The 16,802-nt window shown below is 39.7% G+C and overlaps 1 protein-coding gene across 5 annotated transcripts in view; it reads left to right on the top strand.

The window, feature by feature from the left end:
* The window catches only part of LOC114881124 (inositol polyphosphate 5-phosphatase E), a 69,711-nt gene that overhangs the window by 18,274 nt on the left and 34,635 nt on the right, over nt 1-16,802 (top strand). For all 5 annotated transcript variants that reach the window (XM_029197786.2, XM_029197785.2, XM_029197782.2 and 2 more), the window contains one exon: nt 2,414-2,726. In XM_029197786.2, the coding sequence (XP_029053619.1) occupies nt 2,414-2,726 (313 nt within the window). The remainder of the gene's footprint in view (nt 1-2,413; nt 2,727-16,802) is intronic.

The raw sequence follows: 16,802 nt of genomic DNA, 5'->3' as shown, positions 1-16,802 counted from the left end.
CAAAGGAAAAAGCTGTTCAGAATCATCCCAGCTACCACCCCTTCACTAGGTGAAAATGAGTTCTGGGACACTCTGTATAAGACAATAATGAATATGTTAACATAAAAATGGCAAAATATAAAATATTATATCAAGATTGATAACATATCAAATACATTGCGCTATATCGTATATATACATACATATTTGTTTCATATTTATTTAACATTTTATTCTATTTTGAATACGTGTACACATGTATTTCGTTCGACATAATTTTCACAAAAGTGAGGTTTATTAAAAAAATGTTTCATACATAGATAGTTTTTGCACCAAGTAAATCTTATAATAGCTGGCTAGTCACACAGATCACAACGTGGCAGTTTATATACGTGTAGACATAGCGTGGAAAGATAGAAAATATTATGTAAGAATGGGTGAACAACAGTTTCACAGAGTGCAGAGAATTACGCACAAACGCAAATGAAACGTTTAGGAATTTATTGAAGGAGCGAAACAAACTGCCATACACTCGAATGCTGTGACTTTGTCCTCAATAATGTTGTCTAACGCCACGACCCTCGAAGGACGATCCCACGCTTAGCACCTCCAAAGGTGACGACAGGCAACGTTGTCCAGAAGCCTGGATGTTGCATTTTCTTACAATTAGATCCGAAATTATCAGCTCAGATAAGAACTTCTTTTTGGCATTCAGACGCTTATAAACACGTGGCAGGTCCTATGTATAGAAGGCTAAAGAACAAAAAACAACAAGTGTCGTGTAAAGAACCCTTTGTACCACAAGTTGCCGTAGCAGCAATACCTGTCCAAGGAAACGTTACTTACCAAATTTTAGTTTATTATCTATCAACGTCATAATTTTTGTGTTACCCAGATGTTCATCAAAAGTCGAGGTGCTCCTTGATTTTATTACTTGCTACGATCATTAATAGGACCCCTCATATCCCTGCGTGGGTCACTCGAGGATACAAGCGGTAACGTCGGATGACCGTTGGAAGGGACGAAAATTCACACTTATAGGAAATAGTTTCAACCCCACTAATTTTCGACACCACGTCCTTCTTTCCCTCAACAGCGAATCGGCGTTCACGATTTTTTTTGTAAACGCCTTAGCGTACAAATAAATAGAACGATACGACAGCGAAACAGACAGATCGTTTTCGACTAGCAAGATTGTAAGTCAAATAAATCGAAGTTTTGTAACAAGTTTCGTGTCATTCCATCAACAACCATACTGTCCACTTGAAAATAAATAACAATTCGCACAAAGTTAAGTTGGTGTGCGAAGTACGAGTTCATCTATCCAATGGAATAGAAACGCGTACGCAACAACCGGGTTAACTGTACTTTTTAATCAAATGTACAGGGTGATTCGTTTGCTACGCGACACAAAGAAAGTGCCGCCGTTTTAGGCCCGTTTTCCTTTCACACGTATACACCCGAACAGCCGCGGACACACGTATGCTGCATCTAACATAAGTAGCCAAGATGACTATGTGGGTGTATACATATGAAAAGAAAATGGGCCTGAGGTACTAGATGGCATTTCTTTTGTGTCATGCAGCAAACGAATCACCCTGGACTATACACGCCTGTCTAGAAGGTCCGTGGCAGTCAGACCAGAAAATCATATCCTCTTGACCATCAATTCAAGAATAGTTTAGAAGATTGACTATGCTGGGTGTACGCATCCAGCTCCAAATAAGGAAATTGTTGAAGACGGGAACGTAACACGTACCACCGCCCTGTCAGTAGCTAGGTGAATTAATTCATCCAGGTGAATTACAGTATCATTCAGCTTTTGTGAGGGTCCATGAGCTCTACGAAAACCGCTTGTGCTTTATTCAGTGTGTATTGGCCCATTATTTACATATAGTATTAAATACAGTATTTACACTGGAAAATAAATTTTTAATTTTGTCCACAATTTGGTCTTCAAATTTGCGTATGATAACGTTTTAAGTATGTACTAAAATGACCAAACATCTATTTACAAAATGACGATATTTGTATTTAAAAACAGTACAAAAGAATTTTATTCTGTATTTTCAAGTAATTTTCTCATGCAGAATCATCATCTTCTTCATATTGTAAATATTACAGAACATTTTGTATATACAATATTTTATCTTTTATATTATTGATCAAGATTTTATCAAGTTTTTACTTCAGAATTATTTAAATATAACATTTTTGTTAATCTAATAACCTTTCTCATTTTTGCTGGTATGAGATATTGTTGAAAAAAGAACTAAATTCATTACATACTTCCTGAATGATTGTATTACCATAAAAAATATGATTTCTATTCTTTCAAAATGTTATTTTGAATCATATATGTGTTATTTAAAATACTGTTGTAAATAAATTTCAAATGGTTCTACATAAGTGCAAAATATTTTTTTTATTTTAGGTGAATTTTTATCTTCTGGATTCATCTCTCCGAGTTTTTCTGCATATTTAAAGCAAAAGTTAAGTCGTAGACGATCAATGAATAATTTAGTAGTAAGTTCTCCAACAAATTCCATGCGACATTCAAGTCCGGAATCTGTAAAAAGTGCATCTGTGCAAATTAAACCACGATCTACGTCTCATGAAGCTTTATTTAAAAATAAGAAGTACCATGAATTTCAAACAGCTAGAGCATCTATGGATAGTTTAGCTAAACAAGCATTGTTAGCTGTGCAAGTTCTTAATTTAATTCCTACGCAAAAGGCACGAGAAAGGTATGCAATTCTTACAGCATGTTTCTATAGAATGATTCATTCGCTATGCTACACAAACCAAGTGCCATCAACATGCATTAGACTAGGTACGCTCAGGTAGGTCGCCCATGTAGACGTCTGACAATGAGTACAGTAAGATTTGTCACTGTCTATACTACTGTGATTATTGATTGGTGTCGGAAGGCATCATCGCACGATGGGCCTACGAGAACGTATTATGAAAGGCAGACGATATCATGTGCTTCGTTCATGTACCATAGCGAGTGAATCATCTTGTCTTTCAAAGTTAAATAATTGATTGCTTATGTGTTGTATAAAGATATATAATGAATACTTTCTCTCACGAAGGGGTAATGGGCTGAACTTTGCTTTAACCCCCCCCCCCCCAAAGCTTTTAGCACCTATTATACGTCATTCTACTCATTTTGATGTGCTGAATACGAATATGATTGTCGTCTTTGGCGTAAATTACAAATTTCCGAGATATTCGCAAAAATCTGTCTTACTAATACGTACAATTTTACTTATGCGCGTGCACCTGTGACATAGTCACAAGCATAGTTGAAAGTGGAAGTTACACCACTATATACAAACAAAAGGTACCGCTTAAGTTTGTTCAAATGGGTCCCATCTTCAAATGGATCTACATTTCTTTTTTTTTTTTGAAAGTTACGTAAGGTAAAGTGATAGTGAAGGACATATTGAAGATGGTCAAATGGGCATTCGAAAGAAACATATGTTGGGATCTCCAACAACTTGTCTATTTGTAATACGAAAGGCTATTTATGCTCACACCCTTGGGTAAAATTCTATGTATTAGTAAGAAAGTTTTTTGCGAATATCTCGGAAACTTGTAACTTTTGCCAAAAACGACAATCATATTCGTATCCATCAAGTCAAAACGAGTAGAATGACGTATGACATGGGGGGGGGGGGGGGATAAAATAACGTCTTACCGAGAAATGTTTTGTGTTCACCATGTATACAAGTTTGATGTACTATAGTACTACTTCATGCTGTTTCACCAAAATTCCCTCCCTATGGCAACGCTGCTAACTGTAAAGCTTAGATTAATTTGCTCAAGCTGCAACAGGAATACGCGGGTAAACGTCTTTCTACCATGGCTGCAGAGATAGTCTCATTTATCTGTTTAACATTATGGGACAGAAAGAGAAACAAAAAGGACATTGTACTGTGTTGCATCGTGTTCTTGTCTAAATTGCCCTTTAACCAGTGGTGTCAGAATCGTGGGACGTGAGAAGAATTTTTCTCGCTTCTCCTACTTCCATGGTGTCCACGCACAAGCATATCTGACTCTCGTGTCCGTGTGCACTGCCGCAAGTCCCAAGCAACCTGAACGCAGAAGCAGCATGCAGAAGATTGTGTTCGAATCCCGGAGGGCCAATTTTATGTACTTTTTATTCTAATTATTTTGTAAGTTTATTTATTTTTGTAAACTTTTAGTAGAATAAAAGCTTGAAAATGACTAGCGAACTTGTAGAAAAGCTACTCCTACTTCGATTTCGATGATTTTTAAATATATTGTAAAATTCGACATTTTGAGCAACCTTCTTCCTCTACCTAAGCTATATGTCGAACTCGATTAGTTTGCGAGATATTCGCGAAAGAATATTGTTACTACTACAACGAATTGTGCCTATACATATGCGCCCGTGGCCGCGTGTGCACCAGCTCGCTTGCCTACCGTTTCTGTAAGCAGCACCATGTGGTCCGGCTCCTATTCGCACAACGGGAGAACTGGAAAATCAAATTATAACATTTGACTCGCCTTTAAGCGGCCGGAATATTAATATAGGTAGAACTTCGTTTTGGGGGACCATAAATTAGTGGTTCAAAAATATCAAATCTTGTAGTTTTCAACCTGAAATATCCAAAAAAACAAATGAAAAGTTCAGGAAACTAATAGTTTAAAAAATACAGTTGTGTAAAAATGTACGTATTTAGTGGAATTGGACAGATTAGTACGACGCCATATTTTTTCTACTCATACTCTAATTGGTTCGTTTACCTTATTTAAAAATATATGTAAAAAAATTATTCGGTATTAACGTGACCGGCCACCTCGCGGCGACCGGAAAATTTGATGTAGGCCTAACCTAACCAAAACATTTATATGAGTAGAAGCAATATGGTGTCATAACAACCTGTAAAAATATGTCGAATACGTACATTTTTACGTAATTGTATTTTTTAAACCACTGGTTTCCTAAACTTTTAACTTGCATTGTCGAATGTTTCATATCGAAAATTATAAGATTTGATATTTTTTAACCAAAAATTATTGGTCCCTTAAGATGAAGTGCAACTTTAATATAACCTAACTTAACCTAACTTAGACGTATAAATAACAGAAAAAATAAAATACCGCCAACATTAGTACGAATGGCAGACAATCTGATGGTGCACAATGATTAATTGTACTAATGTTGCTGAAATATAATGTTTTCCGTTACTTATATGTCTAGATAAGGTTAGGTTAGGTTGGGTTATATTAATATTCCGGCCGTCTTTATACGGCTGGCCACGTAAGTTCAATGTGAACATTATTAAAATTAGTTAACTTTGATTTTAAGCTCACCCATTCTATGGACGGTAGCCGGGCGATGAGGTGCTGTTCACAGAAACAGTAAAGAAACGTCGCGTCGGTCGCTTGCCGATGCACACAGCCATGGACGTATACGTACAGGTGAAATTCAATGAAGTAGTACTCATAGTTTTTCGCGAATATCTCGCAAACTAATCGAATCCGAGGTATAGCTTAGAAGAAAAAAGTTGCTCAAAATGACGAATTTTACAACATATTTCAAAATCATCGAAATCGGAAGGGGAGTAGCTTTTTTACCAGTTCACCAAAATACTAAATTGCGAAGTATTTAAACAAGAGGGAGATTAATTTTTTAGAAGGTAATGTAATTAGAATGGGATGGGATGGGATGTAATTAGATGGGAACCAACACTGTCAAGTATCTAGTGTGGCTTAATTCTAATTAATTGTACATTGTATTTTGACCTAAACGCTTATTTCTACTGTGACGAGATATTATGAGCTGATGAATGATTTTGCACTTATTTCCATCATTTTTGACAGAGGGGAACAATCCGTGTTTTTTGGGCTGTCCTCACCTTGACTCCTACTCAATTACGCTAATGATTACAAATTGCAGATCTTAAATTGAAATGGCAGGTAGAGGCACGGGTTATTAATGAAAATAATATGTATTATGCGACAGTATTGAAAATTGCGTGAGCTAAAAAATGTTTTATTGACGGTAAGCTAATGCACTGCTGTGCGTTTACCGACAAAGCAGCAACTGTTTCTTTTTCGTGTATAAAAACAACTTCTAGAGTAAAGGCCGTAGCTTCACAAATACTAGGTAGTTCGAAAACACTACTGAACGATTGTTACTTTTACTCCCTTTGTTTAGATCAGACCTCGGAATTAACTGCTCTTTTCGGCTAGTTTTCAGAGGCTACGCCCCTTTCCTCTCGCCGCTCGCCCTGCCCTGTGCGAGGGCCCTGGTCCTCGAAGCACCTTAGGCGCGTGCCGTATCTTCATCTCATGTTTCAATGTCTGTCCTTAGCGACGTTCGTCACGTGATAGATTTGTGGATGTAAGAGCCTCGGTTAATAAACATAATACGTGTTACTGGAGGCAGGTCAACGAATTTGATTGGACGGCAACTTAGCAGTAATGCATATTACCTGCCGTATGAATTTTTCAGGGCGCATTAGAGCCACACTCGTATCGATAGGTTTTCACATTATCCATGGGGTACAATTCATACGGCACGCGCCTAAGGTGTCTCGAGGACCAGGTCCCTCGCACAGGGCAGGGCGAGCGGCGGGAGGAAAGGGGCGTAGACTCTGAAAACTGGACGAAAAGAGCAGTTAATTCCGAGCCCTGACTTACAAGGGAAGTTCGGTAACTCGAAAATTCCGATGTTTTAAAAATTTTGCAGATTTGTAGGGGACCTCAAGAGAAGTATAGCACAATTTTTGTTTTTGGCCCAATTTCAGTTTTTCAGGGTGAAAACATCCCCTGAAGGTAGATAGGCGTTTCCATATTTCCCTGTATATCCTTAAAATTATCGTAGATATAAAAAAATAGTTTAATAATAAACACATATTATACATGTGTGCTCGCACACATACGTGGTAAGTGATAACGCATCGTTCAAAGTGCAACGATGGGCGTGCAAAGTACACGTATTGGTTAAAATTATTTAAATACCACTTTGTTCGACAAATTTAGCATACATATTTGCATTTATTGAGCGCAGCGAGCGAAGCTCAATCTCTTCCGAAAAATGTACATATTTCGTTTTCCAGAGACTCCTCTTAGACAGCTTATCCAACCTTGACCAAAGGCACAGCGCACCATGACCACAATGTGATGGTTATAGGCTATTGAAATAAAAAATCGAACCAACCATGGTGGAATCACAAAAAAACTGACCTTCAATGAAAAAGCATTGAAAAAAAAAACGTCGCCGTCGCGGGACGGCCGACAAGAGCGAAGCTCAAGTCATAATGCGTAAATTTACAGTTAAATAAATTAGAATTGTCTTTTTAGTAATTTTATGGTACAATTGAAAAACGTGTGTGAAGTTAGCCCCGCACTTTTCGAATTTTGTATTTTTTGAAATTGTGCTGCATTATGCTACATTTGTGCCGTATTGTGCCGTAAACCGCAACTCTGGAAGTCAAAGCGTACTCAAGAAAATTAAAAAAAAAAACAAAATTTTTGATAGCCCTGCTGTTAAGCTCGTGGGTACTGCTGTACTGAACTTTAAATAATGTAGCAACTGCTTGCTTTGCCTTGTTTCCGTTAAAATATATTTATTCAAGTTAGTTACAATTTGATGTCTGATTCAATTCTGTCCTTATTTCTAAAAGCTTGTGGTTTAAGTAGTTTTCTTAAGCCCTGATTTGGGCGGTGACAAATTGCGAACTTATTCCTATTGGATAGAATTTTTTTGGAAAGGGAAGTGTCGGTGGTCGTCTCCAACTCATGGTTGTTCTTTGGAATTTTCCACCCTTGAGGAATTTTTGACCGTGGAAGTCATAAAAATAGGGAGCGTCTTGAACGGGGATCGAAAGCATAACGGGACAGGAAAGTGGTCAGAACGTGGACAATGCTATTGAAAAGGGTCGCGGGGTTAATTATGATTTTATGGTTATTAATGAAGGTTACGGGGTTTTCCGAATGAGGGTAGTACTGCTAAACCTAAATTATCGCCAGTTATAAAACATGTGTACTTAACACCCGCACTTTTCGAAATTTGAGTTTTTCTTTTTTGTGCCGTATTGTGCTATGTTTGTGCTGAATTGTGCCGCAAACGAGAGATCGATAACATCAATAACAATTAAGAAAAAAAATAAAAACAAAATTATACTAGCCCCGCACTTTAGCCGAAATAAACTTTTTTTTTTTAGATAATTTGTGATAACTTGTGCTATGTTGTGCCGTCGATAGAAACTCGATATCTCTATTCATTTTGTAGATAAAAAATATTGAATTTTTAGGAATACGAAATTTAATATTCGTATAACTTACGAACGGCGATAGATAATCGAATTTTGCAAGTTGTGCTGAATTGTGCTACTTACAATCTGCGAGACACATGCGTTAAAAGTTGATATTAGCTTAAGTGTCAATAAAAATTAACGAAAAAGCTTGGGGGTGAATCAAAAACTTGAGATTTTCGAAATTTCTTTGATTGTGCCGGATTGTGCTAGACTAGCACAACAACTTTTCCTAATGACAAAATTTCGTCAGATCGCCAGATTTCGCGCAGCACTGGCAAAGTTAGGAATCATACGTTAGGAATTTGCATGCATTTAAAAGCTGGATAAGTGCAAGAGAAATTGGGACCCAAACATTGTATACAGATATCCAGCCGATGTGTCGATTCTGCATTCGTACACATCGTTTGTAATTCAGCCGAGGAGTCGATTCTGTGTTGTTTATTTATTCTATTGTATTATTATTCTATTACTATTGTTAGCTTGTAAATTACTTTAATTTTCAATGGGAAGAAACTGTCGGGTTTCATGGAGACCGCGGGCTTTTCCTACCATCATAAAGTACCTAATTTGCAGTCAATAGTTCCGCAGCATATTCTAACTAAATAAATAAGTAAATAAATAAATGAATATAATTCAAACTATATCGTGTTTGGTATCATTTTAATCAGAAAGATCTCACAAACGCATTAGGAATAGTTTCATTACGAAAAGAACAAAAATAAAAAAATTTTATCATTTAATTGGTATTAGTCACGCCGATATTACTGTTACGTCCCTAGGTATAACCCATTTTCGTCTTTCGCCATTCCAATGAGGTCTTGCTCTGGAATCCGCGAAACATCAGCGTTTTCTCGCTTAATGACGGCCGCGATACGAAATCAGGGAACTCGCGGAATGCGATGGCGAAAACCCTTTGCTTGCAGGTTTTCGCAAGCAAAGAGCGTGACCTACTCCCCTTTTGGGAGTATAAGTTATCGGTGCAACGCAAGTACGCCAGTTCCGTGATACCGTAAAGCAGAGACGAAGCTCTGTTCCTCCGCGACCCGCGTTTGGCTACCTCGAAACCAAGAGGATCATCAACGACGTGCTCGGCCTACGGTTCAACACGAGGGTATCCCCGAGGTCTGAGGATCCAGGCCCATAATAGGACAAGCTCCAGGAGTGCACCCGTGTGCCGGCAGGACCACCACCAACCGCTTGCATCTTCCAAGGTCGAGGTGTAGCCCACGCGTCGCGAGTTTAGCGTTTTGTCGAATCCGCGAGTTAAGCGTAAAGTGAGACCTCGAGTGTGAGTAACCGACGCGTGCAAGGAAAGCGTTTGTTGACGACACCCGAAGACAACGAAGGGTATGTAATAGATAGCAATTAAAATATATATACAAGTTCAAGCAACCACAATCGCGTATCAAGATCATTCGATTCCCATCCTATCTCCCTTAACCCCCGAAAGGTAGGTCAAGGTGCGCCTAAGCAGTTTAAGCGGCAGAACCCGTAGATCATATTCAGCGTATAATAAACGTCCCGTAAAACGGGACGTAACATTACGGTTCGGATCATATTACACGGCTTTCACTTCGAGCGTCTCGGTTGCCAAGGCGGAACCCCTCATGTGGAGGGGATAGCCACCTTGCACTTATCCAGCTTTTAAACGCATGCAAATTCCTAATTTTGCTAGTGCTACGAAATCTGGCGATCTGACGAAATTTTGTCATTAGGAAAAATTGTTGTGCTAGTCTAGCACAATCCGGCACAATCATAGAAATTTCGAAAATCTCAAGCTTTTGAATCACCCCCAACCTTTTTCGTTAATTTTTATTGACACTTAAGCTAATATCAATTTTTAACGCATGTGTCTCGCAGATTGTAAGTAGCACAAGTCAGCACAACTTGCAGAATTCGATTATCTATCGCCGTTCGTCTGTTATACGAATATTAAATTTCGTATTCCTAAAAGTTCAACATCTGTTTTTATCTACAATACAAAATGGATAGAGATATCGAGTTTCTATCGACGGCACAACGTAGCACAAGTTATCACAAATTATCTAAAAAAAAAAAGTTTATTTCGGCAAAAGTGCGGGGCTAGTTATCCGACTTCGACAAGGAGGAGGATACTCAATTCGATGTGTATATTTTTTTTTTTCTTTTATGTATGTTCACCGATTACGCCGAGACGGATGGATCAATCGGAACGAAACCTTTTGCATCTGGTAGAGTATGTCTCCCGATTGGTCCCGTTAAAAAAACATTTTATATTTTTCCACTCCGAACGCTTTTTATTGCAAAAAAACGTACTATTTCATGTACGTGCGGCGTACGGTCGCCGATTACTGCGAGACGGATGGACCAATCGGAATGAAATTTTTTGCATCTTGTACGGTACAACTCCCCATTGGTCCCGTAAAAAAAATATTTTGCATTTTTTTATTCCTAACGACTTTTTTTTCTAAATGTACGTTCGCTAATTACTCCGAGACGGATGGACCAATCGGAATGAAATCTTTTGCGTCTTGTAGGATATGTCTTCCGATTGGTCCCGTTATAAAAACATTTCGCATTTTTTTATTTCGAACGGTTTTCATTATTGCAAAATACGTTCTGGTTCAAGGAATGCATCGATTGCAATGAAAGTTTTTACATTTCGTAGATCATTCCACGATGATTCCATTTCCCAAAATTTATGTAACTTCTTATTGTTAATAACTATTGTTATTATAATAAAAAGCCTATTCTTTAGGGTTACCCTCCAGGGAATATACCGATCGCGATTTTTCAAAGTTGTCCCTGCAAGTAAACTTCGAATACTGCTCGTTCCACTAAAAAGTGTGAAATAAAATAATTTTTAACAAAAAAAAATCCGACTTCGAAATGCACTAAAAAGTATAAAATAATTTCTATTTCATTTATATCTGTATTCCACAGCTATTAATACAATCTACTTAATCGTTAAATAGGATACTAAATATATTTCAACCTTTTCGGAGGCGGCGCAAAATTAAACATAATTTTTTCTTTGAAAAATAATAGGAATTTCATTATATCGTGTATCTTTACCATATCATCATCCCTTATCAATTATCGTACGTAATATATTTCTGTCCACCATTTATATGATCGCAAATTATGAAGCAAGCTGTAGAGGGGAACCTCACACGTTATTAAAAGTCTCCTTAGACCTAGTGAGCTGCGCAAGTTAAGTATGTTCTCTCGTGAAATGCAGTATACATGTACACTGATTGTGAGTTGCATTGAACTTGTCGCAGTGAAGTTGGCTACACATTCGCGCCTAGTCGTCGGCACCTCACCTATCGGCTCACCGACGCGGCGTAAATGTGTTTGTGCGCCAACTTTACTGCGACAACTTCGATGGGACTGAGTGTACATCAGAAGTGCTACCAACTTCTGATACAATCGCTACAATTACAAATGTTTTCTGCCGTATCTATAACGTTTTTCTCTTACTACTTATTAATTACCAAGTTTGCCATACTGCAATCAAATCGTTATTGGCAGCATCGGTTGTTCGGGTATTTTTAATTTTTCGCCGCCTCCGAAAAGGTTGAAATATATTTAGTATCCTATTTAACGATTAAGTAGATTGTATTAATAGCTGTGGAATACAGATATAAATGAAATAGAAATTATTTTATACTTTTTAGTGCATTTCGAAGTCGGATTTTTTTTTTGTTAAAAATTATTTTATACGCGAATATGTTCTTGAACTACTATTTTCATATCTCTCTGTGCCTTCACAAAACGCAGGTTTTAACCTATTTACCGATATATTCACCTCTTTACTGTGATAATTTACTTTGAAAATACGATCCGTAATTTTCTGTATGATTTTAAATGGACCCTCATAAGGCGCCTCTAACGGCTTTCGAACTGCGTCGATGCGCACAAACACATGCGTGCAAGTATACAAAGTTTTGTGAACAAATGTTTTTTGAACACTATGGTGCGCTATAGGTCTCGGCTTTACCTGCCTAATGTGTTGCCTAAATTTTTCTAAAAACATTTGTGGATCTATAGTTTCGTCTTGATTAATAAAAAATTCTCCAGGTAATTTTAAAGGGATACCGTATATCATCTCAGCTGCAGATGCTTTAATATCTTCTTTGTAGCTAGCCCGGAGTCCCAGTAAAACTGTTGGGAGTATTCCAACCCAATCTTTCGTTTCGTGGCACATTATCGCTGCTTTGAGTGACCTGTGCCACCTCTCAATCATACCATTCGATTGAGGATGGTACGCGGTAGTTCTGGTCTTGTGACACCCGATCAGCTTGACTAACGCCTGAAAAAGTTGGGACTCGAATTGAGTACCCTGATCGGATGTTATAGTTGCTGGAGCTCCGAACCTTGCTATCCAGGTTGAATATAACGCTGTAGCTACCTTTTCTGCCGAACAATCCGAGATCGGCACTGCTTCAGGCCACCTAGAAAACCTGTCTATAATTGTGAGACAATATCTGTAACTATCAATAACCGGTAACGGTCCGACTAAATCGATATGAATATGCTCAAATCGACCGCTCGGAATTTCTATTTTTTCTGGCGTCAACCTGTTGTGACGATGAATCTTACTTTTTTGGCAAGGCACGCAAGTGCGAGACCACTCAGCCACATCTCGATTCATCAAGGGCCAGACAAAACTTTTTGCAATTAATTTTTTCGTCGTTCGACCGCTCGGATGCGATAAATTATGAACGCTATCAAAACTCTTTTTCCTTAAAATTCTTGGCACATAAGGCCTAATATTATTTTTAATCACGTCTCCGTACAAATATTTGTCCGAACTCTCTAAAAATATCTTCCGAAAGTTCCACTTGTCGGAATTTGTGGATATTATATTTTTTAATTCGTCATCTTGTGACTGCGCCTGCATCAACTCTTCTGTTGAGACGATGACAGGTAATTCTACTACTTGTAATCTAGAAAATGCGTCGGCTATAATATTTTTGCTATCGTCCATGTAAACTATGTTTGTAGTAAATTGACTTATAAAATCTAACTGCCGCATTTGCCGCGGGCTGGCCTTATCAGCTTTTTGCTGAAATGCATATATAAGCGGCTTGTGATCCGTCTGTATATGCACTTTCCGGCCTTCAACAAAATGTTTAAAAAACTTTACGCTTTTATAGATGGCTAGCAGCTCTCTGTCATAGACACTATATTTTGTCTGGGCCTTCTCTAATTTCCTCGAGAAAAAGCCAAGCGGTTCCCACTTACCATTATTGTACTGCTCCAAAACCGCTTCTATTACGATGTCAGATGCATTCTCTTTAGGATGATGCAAAAGGGCTGGGGCGGCTATCTGCGTTTTTGCCTCGATGAATGCCTTTTCAGATTCATCGTCCCAACAGACTGGTCTTTTGTCTTTTTTCCTGGCTCCCTTAAGATGTCTATTCAGGGGGCCCAACCATTCGGCTGCACGAGGAAGGAATCTACGATAAAATCCTATTATACCGATAAATCTACGGAGATCCGCTAATGTCTCCGGCTTTTGATAGTCCTTAATCGCTTTGATCCGCTCGTCCAGCGGCGCAATTCCCTTATCACTAACCTTACAACCTAAGTACTCGACGCTGCTTACCGCGAACTTACACTTAGCTATATTTACAGTTAACCCGCTACTTCTAAGTTTATCGAACAACGTGCGCAGATGCTTCTCATGAGTTTCCATGTCCGGGGATGCTACGATTATGTCGTCTATATAACATTTACAAAAATCTAATCCACGTAATACAGTATCCATTAGCCTTTGAAAGGTTTGGGCGGCGTTGCACTACCCAAACGGCATGACCATGAATTCATATAGACCGAATGGTGTTATCACCGCGGTCTTTTCGATGTCTTCGGGCGCTACCGGTACCTGATAATATGCCCGTGCTAAATCTATTTTAGAAAAAATTTTACACCCATCGAATGTGTGTGCCACATCGTGGATATGCGGCAAAGGGTACTTATTCGGCACAGTCATGCCGTTTAGGCGGCGATAGTCCCCACAAGGTCGCCATTCGCCCGTCTTTTTTGGGACCATGTGCAACGGACTCGCCCACTGGCTCTCGGACGGACGACAAATATTTTCTTTGAGCATCTGCTCAAATTCCGCCCGAGCCACCTTCAATTTCTCCGGAGGCAGACGTCTCGCTCGCTCTGCAAACGGGGGTCCTGTTGTAGAAATTCGATGACACACTTTGTGCCTAATTTTTCCCCTGATGGGTGGCTTAGCGATCTCTATATATTCCTTTAATAATGTTTTAAATTTATTATTTATATCTATTGCAGAAATTGAATGAACGTTGTCTTTACAAATTGAAACATTTCTGCACATTTGTGTATTACCATCCAATAACTTCCTATTTCGAAGATCGACTAACAAATTGAAAAAGTGCAAAAAATCAGCACCTATAATCGGTTTTGACACATCTGCCACCACGAACCGCCAGGAGAAATCGCGACGAAGGCCTAAATTCAAAGTCATTAATTTTTCTCCGTATGTGTTAATTATTGCCCCGTTTGCCGCGTATAGTTTGAAAACGCCTATCTTCAGGCCCTTACCTACGAAAACTCGTGGAATGACGGAAACATCTGCGCCCGTGTCTATCAGGAACTCGATCCTGCTTTTCGTGTCCCTAACGCTGAGGCGGTGCTTCCTAGGGCCGTCGCCAATTGCCTCGACTTGGGACGCCGACTCTAGTTTTTTTCCTGTCGACGTTTGTCCGGTCCCATCCAGTTGTATGGCTTCTTGCACCTCCAGGACTCCTCCGCGAATTTGTAATGGTAGTAACACAGCCCGTTTCGGTCTGCGTTATTGTCCCTGCTGTTGCTTCTTCTTCTCCTGAAGAAGCGTTGTCGGCTGGTGCTACGGTCCCTTCTGCTGAGCCGTGTCTTCAAACGAGCAAGTCTCCTCGCAATGGCCGCTAGGTCGCCATCTTGTCGTCTGGGCCCGTCGTCCCACGACGCGTCCGCCATTGCGTCTCGCTTGGGGTGGGTACGCTTGGAAACGGCCGCCATTTCCACTCCCGAGCGTTCCATCGTCTTGTCCGCGACCTTTGCCACGCGATCCAGGGCCGCATCGTCTATTATCGTAAGAACTTGTTGCACCCTGCATGGAAGCCGTTGAATCCATAATGTGCGAAGCGCGTTTTCTCCGACATTCGTCCCCGCAAGTTGCTTCATTTCCCTCAGTAATCCTGAGGGTTTCTTGTTGCCAAGCTCTAATCCCGATAATAAACAACGAAGATTCGCTTCGTCCGATTTGGCCAGTCTCTCTATCAAGGCTTGCTTAATATCGCTATACGCGCTCTGCTCTGGAGGGGCCTCGATCACATCCAACACGATTTTCATCGTGTCTTGATCCAAACTGCGAACGACCGAGGAACTTTTCACTGCATCGACTCGTACGCCGTATGCAGCGAATTCTCGTTCAAGCATGATAAACCATAACCGCGATTTCTCTTTCCAAAATGACGGTAGTTTAACGTTACGGAATTCACTCGCTTGGACCTCCTGCCTTTTGTCGTCCATTGTTGTAGCGTCGGACGCTTGCTCCTTAGGATGCATTTTTCTTTCTTTTTTTCACACGGGTTTCGGCACCAATTATGTGGGAACTACGGTTCGTCGATAAGGAAGAGAGGAGCGGTAATTAAACTATTCCCACTGATTGTACAAGAACTTGACTTTTTATTGCACAATACCACGTCGCACTTCTTTGGCGTTTTTTTGGGAATGGGAAAATACCCTCGCCTTTTAGCGCGTCTTCTAACAACTATGCTTACCAACTAAAAATCTATGTATGTACAACTTAATCTAGTAATTAAAACTAACTAGCCTAACTTAACCTAGTTACTCCCAGAGCGTGCTTCGGGAGCGCGCATAGGTGAACGCCACACCCCTGTAGCGTACGCCTACGCCTATAGTTTTTATTACCTGGTCGAACGGAGTTGGGAAAAGGTTCGCGTTGTTCCGTTAGATATCAAAACTCTTTTTGTAACACACCGTTTATTCTTTGATCCAAATTGTTACTTTTATTACGACGCTCAGACTTGTTCTGACGCGCTTTTTCTACACAAGTTTTTTTCTTGTCTTTTTCTAGGTTGGTAATACTGATCGTGCGCCTGCGCGCTACAAGTAGGTCCCTACACCCCATCCCCTCCCCAAAATTTTCCTGCGACGAGCCATCAATCTGTGTCTCGACGTGTATGAGCAATCTTAGAGTGAACGATTATGGAGCGATCTTGAGAAGCATCGAGGTGTCTTTGAGAAAGTTATACAAGGCGTTGAGTCTGTGTGTGGAGTGGCAGTGGTAAGCCTTTATATTACGATTGTATAATTCTGAGTCCGGTAACGACAATTTCTCCGTCCGCGGATCGTGCCCGCGACAACCCTTTCCACCCCTTAAAATCCCCCTTTCGTTCTTCCCTCGATCTCGTAATCCTTCCCTTGGCGTCGTAACGCCAAGAACCTTCCTGTCAACCCTTTCCAACCCTGAGACTTCCTTTCCCGCAACTATCCTCCTTGCGT

Source organism: Osmia bicornis, chromosome 10 (assembly GCF_907164935.1).
Source record: "Osmia bicornis bicornis chromosome 10, iOsmBic2.1, whole genome shotgun sequence".
In the NCBI taxonomy this organism is placed as follows: domain Eukaryota; kingdom Metazoa; phylum Arthropoda; class Insecta; order Hymenoptera; family Megachilidae; genus Osmia; species Osmia bicornis.
Note: the sequence above shows the minus strand (reverse complement) of the source record. Positions and strands in the feature narration are given on the sequence as shown.